Genomic DNA, 14,551 nt, shown 5'->3' with positions numbered 1-14,551 from the left:
TGGCAGATGCAACAGCACTGCTTGTCTGGTTTAAAAATGAGAAAAAATGTATGAAGAGCAACATTCAGCTTGCCACAGTTCTGGCAAATCTGTAGTGGGCAAGACCCTTCCCTTTGCTGGCACATGCCAGATCTGTGGTACACATCCCACAGGATCTCATCTCTGCTCCAGTACCAGATCCTCGCCTAGCAGCTGGGACTCCAGGAAGAGAGGAGACAGCGAGCAGTCCTGCTTGCTTTGACCATCCTTTTCTAAGGCAGGATCTACTTTTTGTAATGGTCTTGTAGAATCCTTTGACTGGAAGCTCCTCAGAATTCCTTAGCATTTGGAAGGTGCCTGTTGCACACTGTTGCCCTTTGCCAAGCACAGAGTCTACTGATCTGTACTCCCAAAGGCCATCCCTGCCCCACCTCGCTGGTAGCAGGCGCCTGTCAGAGCATCCAAGGCTGGGTGTTTGGTTCCTTGTAGTTTGCTGGCTCGCAGCGGTTCTTTTTTCCGGCACTTGGGTAGCAAGACTCATCCACAGAGTCAATGTTTTATCCCAAAGTTAGGTCTATAAGTGTAATTCTGCACTGATCTGTGCTCCACAATGATTTACAGTGCTATCCGTCGGAGATGCGTAACACTGCCTTGGTTCATTTGGAAGGGCTGTAAAGCCATTCAGATTCAAATTCACCACAGGCACAGCTGAGAATTGCCATGCTAGTATTCGTCTCCTGTATGCTAAGCAGGTAGCCCCCCAAAATCTTTTGGGGGGGAGGGGGGGATGGAACGATGAAGGTTTGTGCAGGGAATAGAAGGCAGGCCCCCAATGGCTTTTGATTTCAGGAGGAGACTAATGCAGGAGATACACCTGGATGCTTAAAAGCCTGTGGTGTGGTGTGACCGACAATGAACAAGAGACTGCTATGGCAAGTGTGGTAGCTCCATATTCTGCAAAAATCTTCTAATACTGAAATGCTGCAGCAATTCTGTTCTTCACAAACCTCTCCCTGGAGTTCCTCCTGTTCTCTGCGCTGGTTCATAACCAAACCAGGCTTGCATGCAAGCACTGGTGGAGATGGGTAAGGAGGACAAGTTTCAACCCTTTGAGAAGCACCGTGCCGTGCAGGTCATCAGACACCGTCCTTGGCGTCCCTTTTTTTTTTGCATTTTGGGGATCAGCCAAAATTAGAAAAAACAGAAAAGCCAAAGTAAGAATCAGTTCTCTGCTCTGCATGTTGGAATAAATTTGGTGGGGATGGAGAGGAGTCTGGATGTGGACCTTTTCTTATGATCTGTAGCCAAAATGTAAGACTGAGAATAAGGTAGCGAGCTTTATGAATTTGGTCAATAATTGGTACTATATGTTTATTCATGACATTAATGGTTTGAGTACCTGAAAGCATGCCAGCCATTTTAAAGAAGCAATGAAGGTTTCCTGCTGTCAAGAACTGCCGCCATTTTGCAAAGACCTGACACCTGGGAGATTTAAGCTTGGGTTCATCTCAGCCATATGTAGACAACTGAAGTTTGGTCTATACAGTCGGCTGGGAGAGGGCACCCACCAGCACTTCTGGGATGAATTGCCTGGGGGGTTAAATTTTCCTGGCCTTTGGGGACTGCACGCCCAGTTTCTGTGCTCCAGTTAGCAGGGACACCCCCCAGAGTGTGAAATCTGGGGAATCCCTGTGAGAAGAGGCTGCCCAGACACCAGGAGCCTGTGGCAGGACCATGGGGTGCAATGCTGTGTGTACCTCTGTGCTCTGTTCTTCTCTCATACCCCAGATGTTTTTTTGGGGGACAGGATGACGCGGGGGGCTTTTTGCCCTTCTTAAGGACCAGTGGGTGCCATCCCCCACTTGGCTGCCAGTAGCCTGAACCAAGCACCTGTGCTGGTGGCATAGGGCCAGCATGAGGTGACCACCTGTGGACTCAAAGAGGCTTTAAATGGGTGGGAGGCTGGGAAGGTGAAGGATACGGCTTCCAGCGATGTGTGCAAATGGATCCTCAGTATGGCCCTTCTCCTCAACAGGGACAGTGAGCTGGCACAGGAGCTGAGAGGGGGGCGATCTTCGGGAGGGTGAGGACGAAAGGCACGTACTTACCCCAGGTGCACCACTTGGTTTTTACGCTGACATCTTCACTCCTGCTCGCACTGCATCTCCGTCTGAGAGCTATAGGGGATGCTGTTATATGTTAATAATGCCCATAAGTTTATGTAGGCCCATTGCTATTTTGATGTGTCTACACCTTTCCCCTGTCCCCAAAAGCATTGATACCCCGCGCCCCACATCGCGCTATCTCAGATGTAGGAAGGAGCCCACACATGCAGCACCCTACCAGCTAAATTCACCCGGCAGCAGCATCCCAATCGTAAAACTTCCAGGAAGGGAAAAGTAAAACAGAGGTCTGATGGATACTCGCGCGTGTTTTACCTATGAGAGGAACGAAATAAAATAGCGTGCTTTGAAAGTTGCAGTGAATCGCTCAGAAGCAATCTGCAGACATTAATGGAATTGTATTTCTGGGGGAAAAAAAAAGAAAGGAAAATGCAGGCCCTGGGATATCCCTTTATGGCATATGCATTTTATGTTTAAATGCATTAATGGGACTGCTATGCTATGAGTCATCCCGCACAAGAGTTTCATGTGTTTCTTAAAATACACTAGAAGTAGCTGAAGGCATGCACGGGTTTGCCGTGCAGTTATCTATCAGGAATCTGAGCGAATACCTGCACGCGTGGCATCACAGGCTTCAGAGCCGGGGGGGCCCATCCTGGGCCCTCTCTGCTGCTTAAACAGACCAGGGCTGGGGAAACCAAAACGGGATAGGAACTGATCCTACAGAATAACAAAACACAGGCTCCCTGTATTATTAGGGAAGCCTCAGCGCTGAATTACAGAAAATTTGCATATATGTAAACAGAAAAGCTGGAGAGTTGCCTTCTGAAGCACTCTTGTCAAAACTACAGCTGTCTGCGTTTTTTCCAGGGATCATTTGTTGTCTGGTTTTCTCTCATTTTTCTTCCATTTACTAACAGTCCTGGCTGCAAATCTATTTACTATTCCTTTAAACCCGCACTTCTGAGCCTGATGGTGGCTGCTGAGCTCGACTCTCTGCTTCTTACAGGTCACTTCAGCTGCTGGCTGCTGCTTGCTCTCGATGCTATTCCTTTTTCGGAGAGCAGATGATAGTTTTAACATGGGAAACACCCAATGCAAATATTTCTGATGGTGCACGTTAAGTCCATGCTGGTGAGCAAACGGTGGTAAATACACAACAGCTTCGTCATGCAAAGCTTGGGATGAATGACGGTTAACTAGTGATTAGTGAAAAGCAAGAATTGGGGCTGGGGAGAAGCTGTGGCAAATGTATATAGGAGAAGCTCCTGGGAATGGAGCTGGGCTCGCTTTTTCTCCATAGTTAGCCTGGCTCAACTTTTTTGTTTTTACACGTTGCACGAGGCGACGCTGCCTCAAAAGCACTACAGCGGCATTTGAAATTTCTGGCACCTTTTCCCAAGCGGCACACGCGGGTCGTGGATAAACCCGCTGCTGCCGTTTCCAGGGCTGCCTTCGCAAAAAGAGACGTTCATCCTTCGGTGCTGGTGACTTTCTTATCGCTTAGCTTTGCTAGAAAACGCTCCCCGCCTCTTATCTTCGTGCTTACAAAAAAGCGGGAGGTGGAGGCTTGAGGGTTTCGCGAGCACGCTGGGCTTGCGAGGGGCGAACCCCAAAAGCAAGGGGTGACCCCCCCATATGAAATGTCACACACACACCCCCCAATATGAAATGTCCTTGCTCCAGATCGGCTGGAGGACCACGGGGGGGGGGGTTCCTCGCCGCACCCCCGGCCCCAGCGGGCCACGCAGCCAGGCGGGGCGGCGGGTCTCCGCCGCCCCGCCTGGCTGCGTGGCCCGCTGGGGCCGGGGGTGCGGAAAGCACAGCGGGCGGAGCGGAGCAGGCGTGTCCGAGCCTCCCTCCTCCCATTTCCCCGTACGTCAGGGCCAGGAGGAGGAGACTCACTTTTTTTTTTTTTACTTTTTTTTTTTACTTTTTTTTTTTTTTTTTTTTTTTTTTTTTAAAAAGCCTCCAACTACTTTAGCGCGGAGTCGGCAGCAGATGGTGGACACGGCCCGAGGTTTCGGCGGGGAGAGCGAAGGGATGCGCCAAGCGCGCACCGCCCGCCTCTAACTCCGCGCCCGCTCCCGCTCCCCTCCATGAGCCGCCCCGCGTCCCTGCTGCCGGCCGCCCGCTGCCGCAGCGCTCCGGCCAAGCGGCTCCAACCTCTCCACGACGGCCCCGCCGAAGAAGCGCCGGCCGCCAAGTGCCCTCGCCTCGCCGACTGCGGACCCCCGGATTACCTGAGCGCTCCCGGCTCGCCTTGTTCACCCGCTTCTCCCGCCGGCGGGGGAGCGGCGGGTCCCAGCCTGATCGCCTCTTACCTGCTGCTGCCGCTGGCCGAGCGGGAGCAGGTGTCGAGGGCGCTGAGCGTTAGCTCCGGCCGGGAGCTGCGCTGCAAGGTGAGCGCGGAGCTCCGCGGGCGCGGATGGGGAGGGGAGGCGGCGGGGGGGGGGGGGGGGGACACGACACGATCCTGCCGGTGTTTCTGAGCGCCGCGTAACCGCTCGGCCCCGGGGAGAACCTTGCAAAACATCCTCCCGCTGCTCCCCGGTTAGAAACGCCCGGTCTGCCGCCGGTGGAGATTTAGATGGGCTGGGAGTAAGGTGTGTAACTCCGGGTTACCTCGGAGTACCTTCCCCAAAAGGCTTTGGGGATGGTGGTTTGTTTTATTCCCCCCCCCCCCCCCCGCCCCGCTTTCAATATAAAATGATCAGGAAGGGTCCGGTAACCGCTTTGAACGGCGCTGCTGCCGAGCCCTGGCTCCCCTCCAGCTCCCTCGTCATTGTTTGGGGAGAGTTGCTACGCGAGCGGCTGCCTTCAACGCCCTTGAGAATGAATTTTGGTTTAATTTCCTCTTTACAGGTGTTCCCCCTCAAACACTACCAGGACAAGATCCGGCCTTACATTCAGCTGCCGTCGCACAGAAACATCACTGGGGTGGTCGAAGTCATCCTCGGGGACACCAAGGCCTATGTGTTCTTTGAAAAGGACTTTGGGGACATGCACTCCTACGTGAGGAGCTGCAAGAGGCTGAGGGAAGAGGAGGCTGCCCGGCTGTTCAAGCAGATCGTCTCCGCTGTAGCTCACTGCCACCAGTCGGCCATCGTACTTGGTGACCTCAAGCTCAGGAAATTTGTCTTCTCTAATGAAGAGAGGTAAGCGGTTGTCACCAGCCAGCCCTGGGGTGAGTGGGGAGGGAGGAATGCCACAGCCAGAGACACAAAAAGCGTCCCAGGGAGTGGAAACGGCCGTGTCAGCTGCGCATCACCTGCGAGTGATCCGAATAGGTCCCCATCATGCGTGTGTAGTAGGTCACGGATCTAACCGGCACGCACTTACTCTTAGTTAGATCTCGACTGATGAAAGGAGGAAGCTCGCCGGGAGCTTCCTCTCATTCAGCAGAAGTTCAGTGAAACCCGCGGGTAGACAAAGGGACGATAGTTCAGATGCTCGTTAGCGCCAGAAGATGTCATGTGTGCCACTCATTCAGTGTAAAATGAATAAAAGCAGAGAGGAGAGGAGGGAGGCTGAGGCGTTGTGCTGGGGAGGGGGAACGGCCCGGCTGGGGGAGCAGGACGTGTGAGGAGCTGGAGCTCTGGTCCCTCCTCATGCCTGGGAGAGCTGCCCCGTGGCCATGGCAGAGCCGCGGCACTCAGGAAGGGTCTCCTTGCTGAAATCCCCTGCTGATCAGGGTTACGCTGCTAATGAAAGACCGACTGTGTCCTTTGAGGCTTTTATCCCTCCTCCACTAGCAGTGGTGGTGCTTTCTGTGCCCCCTGTGCCCGTGGATGTGGGCATGCACAGGAGGGAAGGTGGGACACGGTTAAATATTGCTTTGGGAATCCTGCACTGAAGAAAAGCACTTTGGTAAAACTTAGCCTAAAGCCTAGGTTTATAGAGGAGATCCAGAATCTAGTTGTTAAATTTAGATTAGGGAAATAATTCAGTATTTCCCTGGAGTGTTTGCTGCTCTTGTAGTGCCTCACCGCATGTGGGAGAGCCAGAAATACATTTTTAATCAGCAAAACTGACTCTGACTAGCTGCTTATCCCGTGGAAAGCTAAAAAAATAAGTAAAAGCTGTAATGGAGTTGTGCTTAATCTGATAAAACTGGAGGTGATATTACTGAAGCAGAAGCAAACGCATTTTGGTTTTTTTTTAACTGGGCTAATGCTTCTTCAGGATATCATTTATAAACGTGATTGATAAGAAAATGAACCAGCACTGCCCCTCTTAAACAGAAACAACCCTATGTTGACAGGCAAAGAAAGTAATTCCTTTGAAGGAAACTATTGCAGCTTTTCCCGCCCATAAGCAGATGAAACATTTGTTGAAATGTTACATTGCACACAGTCTCGCTCATTTGGAAATAACGCGTTGCACAGGCGAGTGTCATGTGCATCCCATTTGGCAAGAAGAGGGTTAAGCAATGGCAGGCGGGCTCGGGCTCTCCGGCACAGGTGCAGTTTCAGGGCTCCCTCCCGCAGCCAATCCTGGGCCCTCCGCTCGCGTTGAGTCATATTTTCCGTTTGCAGAACCAATGGGTATTTGGCGAGGTCACGCTGAGGACAGGCTGCAGCCAGCGCATCTACACCCCAGCGGGCTGCAAGGCAGCCGAGGGCTTCCTTTCTGATGCGAAGCTCCCCTTTTCCCCCCCAAAACGGGAGGTCGGGGTGGACCCATCTCCACCTGGGAGGTGGTGGGTGCGGTGGTACCCTCCGGAAAGGCAAAAAGAATAAATTACAAAATAAAGTTAAAAAATAAAAATACAAAACTCAGGAGAGCCGACGATCCCCGCAAGCGCAGGAGGGAGCTGGACTTTGCAGTTTGCAAAATCACGCAGCTGGACGCTGTTTGCTCAAAGCCTGAGCCACAAATAGCGGCGTGTACGATGCATTGTAGCCGATTAACCCCCTGCAGTTGCAGTGCAAGCTGCGTAGATAGAAGATGACTTGCTGGTGTTCCTTGAGAGCCCTCTGTGTTGTTAAAATCCCCAGTAAATAAAGTAAGCAGGCGTCACTGAGCGCCTACCTGGTGTGCATAGCTGTGCTTCCATTACATGGGTCCAGGAGTCCAGGCAGCTTCTCCGCTGCAAATTAAAAAGTGTTTCCTCTCCTTTTCTTTATGCCGATGCGAGAAGGGGAGTGGGGATTGCTGTGGCGGGGGGCCTGCCGTGCTTGCTTGTGCCTGGGTGTTGCTATTTCTAACCTGTGGCTTGCTCTCCTGCCCTCCCTAGGACTCAGCTGAGGCTGGAGAGCCTGGAAGACACACACATCATCAAAGGCGAAGACGATGCGCTCTCAGACAAGCACGGCTGCCCGGCGTATGTCAGCCCTGAGATCCTAAACACGACGGGGACTTACTCCGGAAAATCGGCCGACGTGTGGAGTTTGGGAGTGATGCTCTATACCCTGCTGGTGGGACGCTATCCCTTCCATGACTCGGACCCTAGCACTCTGTTTTCCAAAATCCGACGTGGACAGTTCTGTATTCCTGACCACGTCTCCCCCAAAGCCCGATGCCTCATCCGCAGCCTCCTGCGGCGGGAGCCCTCTGAAAGACTCACTGCTCCGGAGATCTTGCTTCACCCTTGGTTTGAGGCGGTCTTGGAGCCTGGATATACAGACCAGGAGACGGGAACTTCGGATCAAATTGTTCCAGAATACCACGGAGACAGTGATGATATTAGTTCCTTCTTCTGCTAACCCTGAAATCTCAAAAACCTCGGCGGTTCTCACCTCCAGCATCTTCGTAGGGTTTCATTTTCCACGTTTGCAAACTCAACAGCATCTTAAAGTGCCAGTATGGTCAGAAAAGTGACCTTGTTTAAAATAAACGCCAACCCATAGATCTCCGCTCCCTGAGTGTACTCAGAGTTTCATCCTCTTGCTCTGCTGGTAGGTCCGTCCCGCCGGCCCTGGAGGACCCGTGCAGCTTTGCGAGAGCTGCCTGGCTTTTCTCCTGCCTCCTGCGTCCTCCACCGGTGTAACTGGCCGCATCTTGGCTGCAGAGTCTTATGGTTGGCGAGGTGCGAGGCAGAAGGGCAGCCCCGGCTGCTTTCCCGCGGTGGCTACGGGGGTGTGGAGCCCTGGCCGCGATGCGTAGGGGGTGGGGGGCACGAGGCGTGCCTCTAACCGAGCAAATCTGACAGGAATGGGTAAAAAGGGGAATCGCCTCGGCGTGCCACACCAGCCGGCTTGCAAAGTAGCTTTCTGACTGTAAGTGCACTTTAATGAGGGCAGGAGGTCTTTGCCCGCCACGGCCAGCTGCCTGCTCGCTGCTGCTCCTCCAGCTGATCTTGCTTCCAGAGGCATGAAGCTCCTAGATCCACCCGTAAGACAAATCACTGCTGTGGCTCTTTCCAAAGCAGAAACCAGTGGATCTCCCAGCCGGATCCCCTCCGATTCCATTTGCTGACCGGGAAAGCATTTTAAACAGACTTAAGCTTCACGTTACCATGGCGTAGCCTATATAACTTTATGCCCTCAGCGAGCTTGTCAAGTAGCAGGTCTCGTTAGCTCCGAGTGCCAAAACATATCCGTTTACCAAACCGTAACACTATCGGCTGGGGCACCTTCCCTTGGAAAACGATAAGGGGTATCTTGTACAGTACATGTAAACACGGTTGTGTTTTCCTACAGGCTCGACTCTTAAAAGCATCACATCCCCTCTCCTCTTCCTCCCTCCATCCCCCCAAAAGGTTAGTCTTAAGAGTAAAATCTCCATACGCCCTTAGTTGATTATTCAGGTATGTTGTTTGCCTCTGGCTACACTTTTTTTTTTCCCCTTAAATTTTTTTTTTTTTTTGCATGATTATTCATAGCCTTTCCAATGTGCGTGGATAATGAATATATCTAAATCATTAGCTTCCTGGGTTGGGGGTAAGTAAAGCTTAGTCCTGCCTAAAATTTCTGCTTCGTTTCACATTTGTGTCCCGTGGCTTATGCAAAGAGATGTCCATTCGCCTTAGGTGAGAGCGCGGCTTCTGAAATGGCCGTGAGGTGGGTAACATATATCCCTGACATGGCACAGTTCCAGTTAAGTCATTTTAAGGGTTAACCCCCGGCAAGCTGCAGTCCCACCACGCGTTGCGAGATTACCATGTATACCTCATGGACTGTGTACTTTGTACATACCTTACTGTTTGGGGTTTTGTTTTCTTGTTTTGTTGTACTTTGTTTGTCCTAATAAGAGGTGTCGAAGAGCAATTTAATGTGAATTATTGTTGGCAATACTAACTTGACAGAATCATGAGCATTAAGAGCAGGGCACTACAGCTCTCCGTTGCACTAAACCTCTCATGATTGCTTGACATTTGTATCTGTGATACAGTTTAACCCTTCTATGAAAAACAGTACATTTGTGTATATATTGGTAGAAAACTCTGCCAGAAAAGCTAAAAACACTATGTCCAACTTGTAAATATGTATATGTATGTGGAAACCTGGATGATAAAGTCTGACTTGTAGAAAGTTTTAATAAACTTGGTTTCATAATGTTTGTCCCCATTTCTTGCGGTGTCTCGAGGGGAACGCAGCTTGAACATGTTTGGTTTAATCTGAAAAAATGGGGTTTGGCCTCAGAGAGGGTCAGCTCATCTACGGTTCCTATGCGTGCTCCATTGTGCCTGAGCCTGACCCCCCAGCTCTGCCTGGGGTTGCATCCCCATGGAGATGAGCAGGGCCAGGGGATGGCTCCCCCCTTTTGAGGGGTGGAAAGGGCCTGAGATACCCCATTTCACGTAGCTCTGGGGACATCCTGTTCATCTGATAAACAAGGGGGCGAGGAGTTACAGCTCTGCCTCTGAACTTTAGACACCCTATTGCCTTTCAGCGTGTGCATTCATTTCCATCTGCGCCCTGCGAGCAGAAAAGGCTGTGGCACTGCGAGGCTGTCACCCTGCACCTGTGTGCGTGGCAATGTGATGCTCGAGCCAGTGGAAAATCAGATCTCAGGTGTCTAAAAGTAAGCAGCCAGAAGCAGAGGCAGCGGTCAAGAGCATTGGCTTTAACGGGGAGCTGGAGCCCGTGGGCAGGGGCTTGACCCTGCTGCTGGGAGGCAGCGCAGAGGCCACCCAGTGCTCCCGTTAAAAACAAAGGGAAAGATTATTAGGGCTGCTTTTCTTTGTGGCAAGAAGAGAGGAGTATAAATAGCAGCAGTATCAAGGTTAGAGAATGTGCTTTCCTGAAAGAGATCAAGCCATTCTTGTAATCCACCCGGAGCGGTGAGATCATCGCTCACAAGTAGAGAGGAGGAGGAAGAGAGTCTTGATTTTTATTTATACTTTGCCTCATGTTTAACTTTGTCCTTTTGCTTGAAATCTGTTCACCAGAGCAACTGCTTCCAGGCAGCTCTTTGAGCAGGAGCAAGTTTAAAAAGGATTTTGCTTTTAAAAGGGGAGTGGAAAGAGAAAAGGAGGGAATAGGGACCTGGTCAGTGATAAGGCAAAGTGCATTGACTTTAATTAGGTACCTTGACTCCCACTCTGAGAAACCAGCAATCTGGGCAGTAAGCATATTTTCTTAGCACTTGCTGAGTGAATGTCAGACACCAAAATATCTCAAGTTACTTTACTGATGTTATTCTTGCAAGACTCGTAAAAATACATGCGCCACATAGCCTGGCTGATTAAATTACCCCCTGCCCTACCATGCCTTTGGGCTTGGACAGAAGCCCTGATGCATCCTTTGAAAACAACTGCAGGAGGTTCGTGTTTTGGTGAAACCTTGAAAACTTTCAAAACACTTCTTTTTTTTTCCCCTTGCAGTTAAGTCACCCTTAGTAGGTGAATGTGTAGGTCATCCTATGACTTTATTTCACATGAGCTACGCTGCAGAGCCATTAAAATAAATGCCAAATTGTAGTAACATCTGCAAACAGCCTCTGTGTTGCTTTAGGGATTATAATGCAACATCCGTTTGTACAGCAGAATAAATTGCTATTGCTTCGTAACCCCATCGTTTGTATTATTGTATACAAAGTTTCAGAGCATGTTGAAAGAACCAGCACATTAAGTGATTAAACTTTGATGGTGGGTGTGAGAACTTTGATTTATGCAATGCATACATTTCTTTTTGAGAGTCATAATTTGTCTATTTTTAAATGGTCCCTTTGGATGAGGACTGTATGAATCTCTTATGTATTTCTCAGACCTGGTCACCATTTTCATCTTGAAGTTGCAAGATATTTCTGGCCTCTCTGAAAAGCGCTGGGAGCCTTCAGTCCTCCTCCGTTCGCTGCTGAAAACACAAGAAAAGTTGAGGTTTTTCACAACATCCTGGGCTCCATCCTAAACTGGTGTCAAACTGCCTCCCAGTCAGAATAGATCTTACATCCTAAATATATACTTTTATCAACTCTTGATACTTTGGCTGCATTTTAGGCATGGGTTCAATAATTTTCTTTTAAAGTAGCACAGCAGAATTTATAAACCAGCTTCCTCTTAAAGCGCCAGGTAAAACAGCCAGCTCAGCAAACTCTGGTTTAAGGTCAACATCTCTTTGCCAAGCAGGTGATACTGCTGAGGCTGTTTGCAGTTAATTAAGAAGGATTGGTAGAGGTTCAGTTCTACCTATGCTAAAAAGTGCCCTGATTTTAGGAGAACACGTTCAAGTCAGTCAAAGGCACTGCTGCATCAATGTATTATTTATGAAAGAAAAGGGGGAAAAGAACAATTTTTTATACAGATGTACAAGATGAACATTCATTGCACTTGGCTGGATCGCAAAGCCGGTGCAATACTCTTCTCTAGCTCTGCTTTAATGCACTGAGGGTAGGCCTGAGAGATAACTTGAAAAACACATTTTATTCAATCAGTGCTGAGTGCATTCTGTCAGGCAAATCTCTTCAGATTATCTCTTTATACAAAAGCAGATTTGTTTTCCACTTTTTTTCGTGCTATTGCATTCTGTCAGGAAAAAACCCCAATGTTAGCATTATGGCGCTGCACAGATTTAGCAGCACAAAGAAATATCCTATGCAAATGCTTCTTACAAATACAATGTTTTCCTAGTGAGCATTGAGAAGAATAGCTTGACATGTAACCACGGTCTGAATTAATCCCTTGCAAAAAATGGCTTTGTTAAATGCAACATCTCTCTGAACTATTGTTGGTTTGTAAGTACCGTAAAATTTGCAACAGTCCTTACCGTGATTCCTCCATAACTTGCAAAATCCTGTTCTCCAAGTGAAATCCAGAGTTCAGATTTCAGCCAGGATCAATTTTTGTTGCAGCAAAACGACAAATCCTTCAGGATATGAGTTCACAGCAGGAACTTTTTAAAATTTTTTTTATGAAGCCAGCTATTTAGAAAATGCCTTAAAGAAAACTCATTAGTTTTCATTGCCCTGTATGTATTTATTTACAGTATTTAACCAGCTAAACAAGCTAATGTGCAGCACTTCATTTCCTAATTTGGCTTTGAAGCCGGAGCAGCCGAAGTATCAATTACATTCTGTCAAATGCAAACATTAACATAACTGTATGAAGCAATCATGTTTCTAACAACAGCAAGCACTGCCCAGAGGACCAAAATAAATAAAATTCATAGAGCAAGAGGTAACGCTTTTCTTTACGGCAGGATTAGGGCTGGCGAGCGCCCGTGCGCTTTCCTCTCAAGGGACGTCTGTCTCGCAGGGCTGCGGAGGCAGCTCCGGCGCTGAAATGCAGGTGATTAATAAGGCACTTGCTCACCGAGGGCACGGTCTCATCACAGCGGGTGTGGATTTCTGCATGCAACTCCCACTGTTATTAATGGTTAATTAATGTGTAATTTGCAGAAAGAGATGAAACTGGGACCTCGGCAGTGTGTTGTGAGCACACACGCGGGCTTATCATTCGAAGAAATATCAGGGTGACACAAAGGGTGGATGACAGAAAATAAGTGCAGCATGAATCAGCTGCCCCGTGTTTATCATACGGCGCTGTTGTGGGAAAACATTCACCTCCACCGACTACCGTCTCCTGCCAACAACAAAAGTCGACTTTGATAAATTATTAGTGGAGATGTTCTCAGTGGCTTTGCTTAGATTTTACTCCTCTTGCGCAAATTGCAGATTAGGAAAGGATTAAGTAACAACAGTGTGGCTAAAGTATTACACATCGCACTGGCGATTAGCCAAAGAATGTAGCATGCAAAAGCTGACATTGCCTAAGAAATCAAATATAGCTCCGGTCACCACAGAAAATGACTCTTCCCCACCACCTAAGGTAGTTGCTCGGTTTCTCCTGTGTCACCCAGCATCTTGCACCAGCAAACTGTTCATTACAGGGCTTTTTTTTTGCCTTTTCTTTTTTTTTTTCTTTTCTTAACTTCCAGGTAGTGACAAAGCCATAAACATCTAGATGAATCACAGAAACCATAAATGTAATTGAGTGTAAAGCCACTGTTGGGCCTTGTGATAACATTCCCGTCAAGTCTCGACTTGTCAGATTTGTAGTCTCGCTGAGGTTCAAATACTGCGAGTTTTCTTTGCAGTGCTAGCAACTGGGGGCAAAGTATCAACATAATTTGGGGAAAAAGGCTGTGCAAGCCTCTCATGCCCAATGACAATGACTTTGCAGATGGGCAGTGGGATGCCTGGTGTGAGTAAGTGTTTCCCCTGGTGAGTAAAGGCAGCAGAATAAGGCTCACAAAAGTCAGCCAGCAGCCTTCATTGCAAAGCAGAAGGGCAACTGCCCTCAAACCCCAAGCAAAAGGGTAAAACCCACCCTGGTGCTTGTGTGAAATTGTTGGCTGACAAGCACAACCCTGCTCCTCTCCACCCTCGTGCCTGTGCCCAAGCTGCCTGGATCTGGGGGAAGGCAGGATGCTGTTGGGCCAACAGGTCCAGCCGGCCCCAGGAGAAACACTGGCAGATGCCTACAGATGTGCACGGGAGCAGGGCAGGTGCCCGTCGGGCTCCCCATGTGATGTCCTCCTTGGGATGTCCCCCCTGCAGCACAGGGACGCAGTACTTAAAGGGGGCCTTACAGGAAAGACAGGGAGGGACTCTTTATCAGGAAGAGTAGTGATAGGATGAGGGGTAACAGTTTTAAACTGAAAGAGGGTAGATTTAAAGTAGATATTAGGAAGAAATTCTTTACTATGAGGGTGGTGAGGCACTGGAAGAAGTTGCCCAGAGAGGCTGTGGATGCCCCCTCCCTGGAATTGTTCAAGGCCAGGTTGGATGGGGCTTTGAGCAACTTGATCTAGTGGAAGGTGTCCCTGCCCATGGCAGGAGGGTTGGAACTAGATGATCTTTAAGGTCCCTTCCAACGCAAACCATTCTATGATTCCATGACACTGTGGCCCACTGATGCCCACCTTGGTGTTTAACCATCCTCCAAGGACCTTCCTATCAAACAGTTGCTTGGCTGCCTTTGACCCTATCTGTACTTTGGGGTCTTGAAATCCTGCAGCAGTGAATTCCAGAGCAGAGCTTGGTGCTGCTCCATTAAATTACCT

The 14,551-nt window shown here is 49.3% G+C and overlaps 1 protein-coding gene across 1 annotated transcript; it reads left to right on the top strand.

Annotated features, from left to right (window-relative positions):
- Positions 1-4,128: 4,128 nt before the first annotated feature.
- On the top strand, positions 4,129-8,212 carry TRIB1 (tribbles pseudokinase 1). Its single transcript, XM_050891580.1, has 3 exons — positions 4,129-4,504; positions 4,968-5,260; positions 7,342-8,212. The coding sequence occupies exons 1-3, from the start codon at positions 4,202-4,204 to the stop codon at positions 7,808-7,810; spliced, it is 1,065 nt and encodes a 354-aa protein (XP_050747537.1). The 5' UTR covers positions 4,129-4,201; the 3' UTR covers positions 7,811-8,212.
- Positions 8,213-14,551: the final 6,339 nt, after the last annotated feature.

The sequence above is a fragment of the Gymnogyps californianus genome, chromosome 2 (genome assembly GCF_018139145.2).
Source record: "Gymnogyps californianus isolate 813 chromosome 2, ASM1813914v2, whole genome shotgun sequence".
Taxonomy (NCBI): Eukaryota; Metazoa; Chordata; class Aves; order Accipitriformes; family Cathartidae; genus Gymnogyps; species Gymnogyps californianus.
The sequence above is the reverse complement of the archived record's forward strand: the minus strand, read 5'-3'. Positions and strand labels throughout refer to the sequence as shown.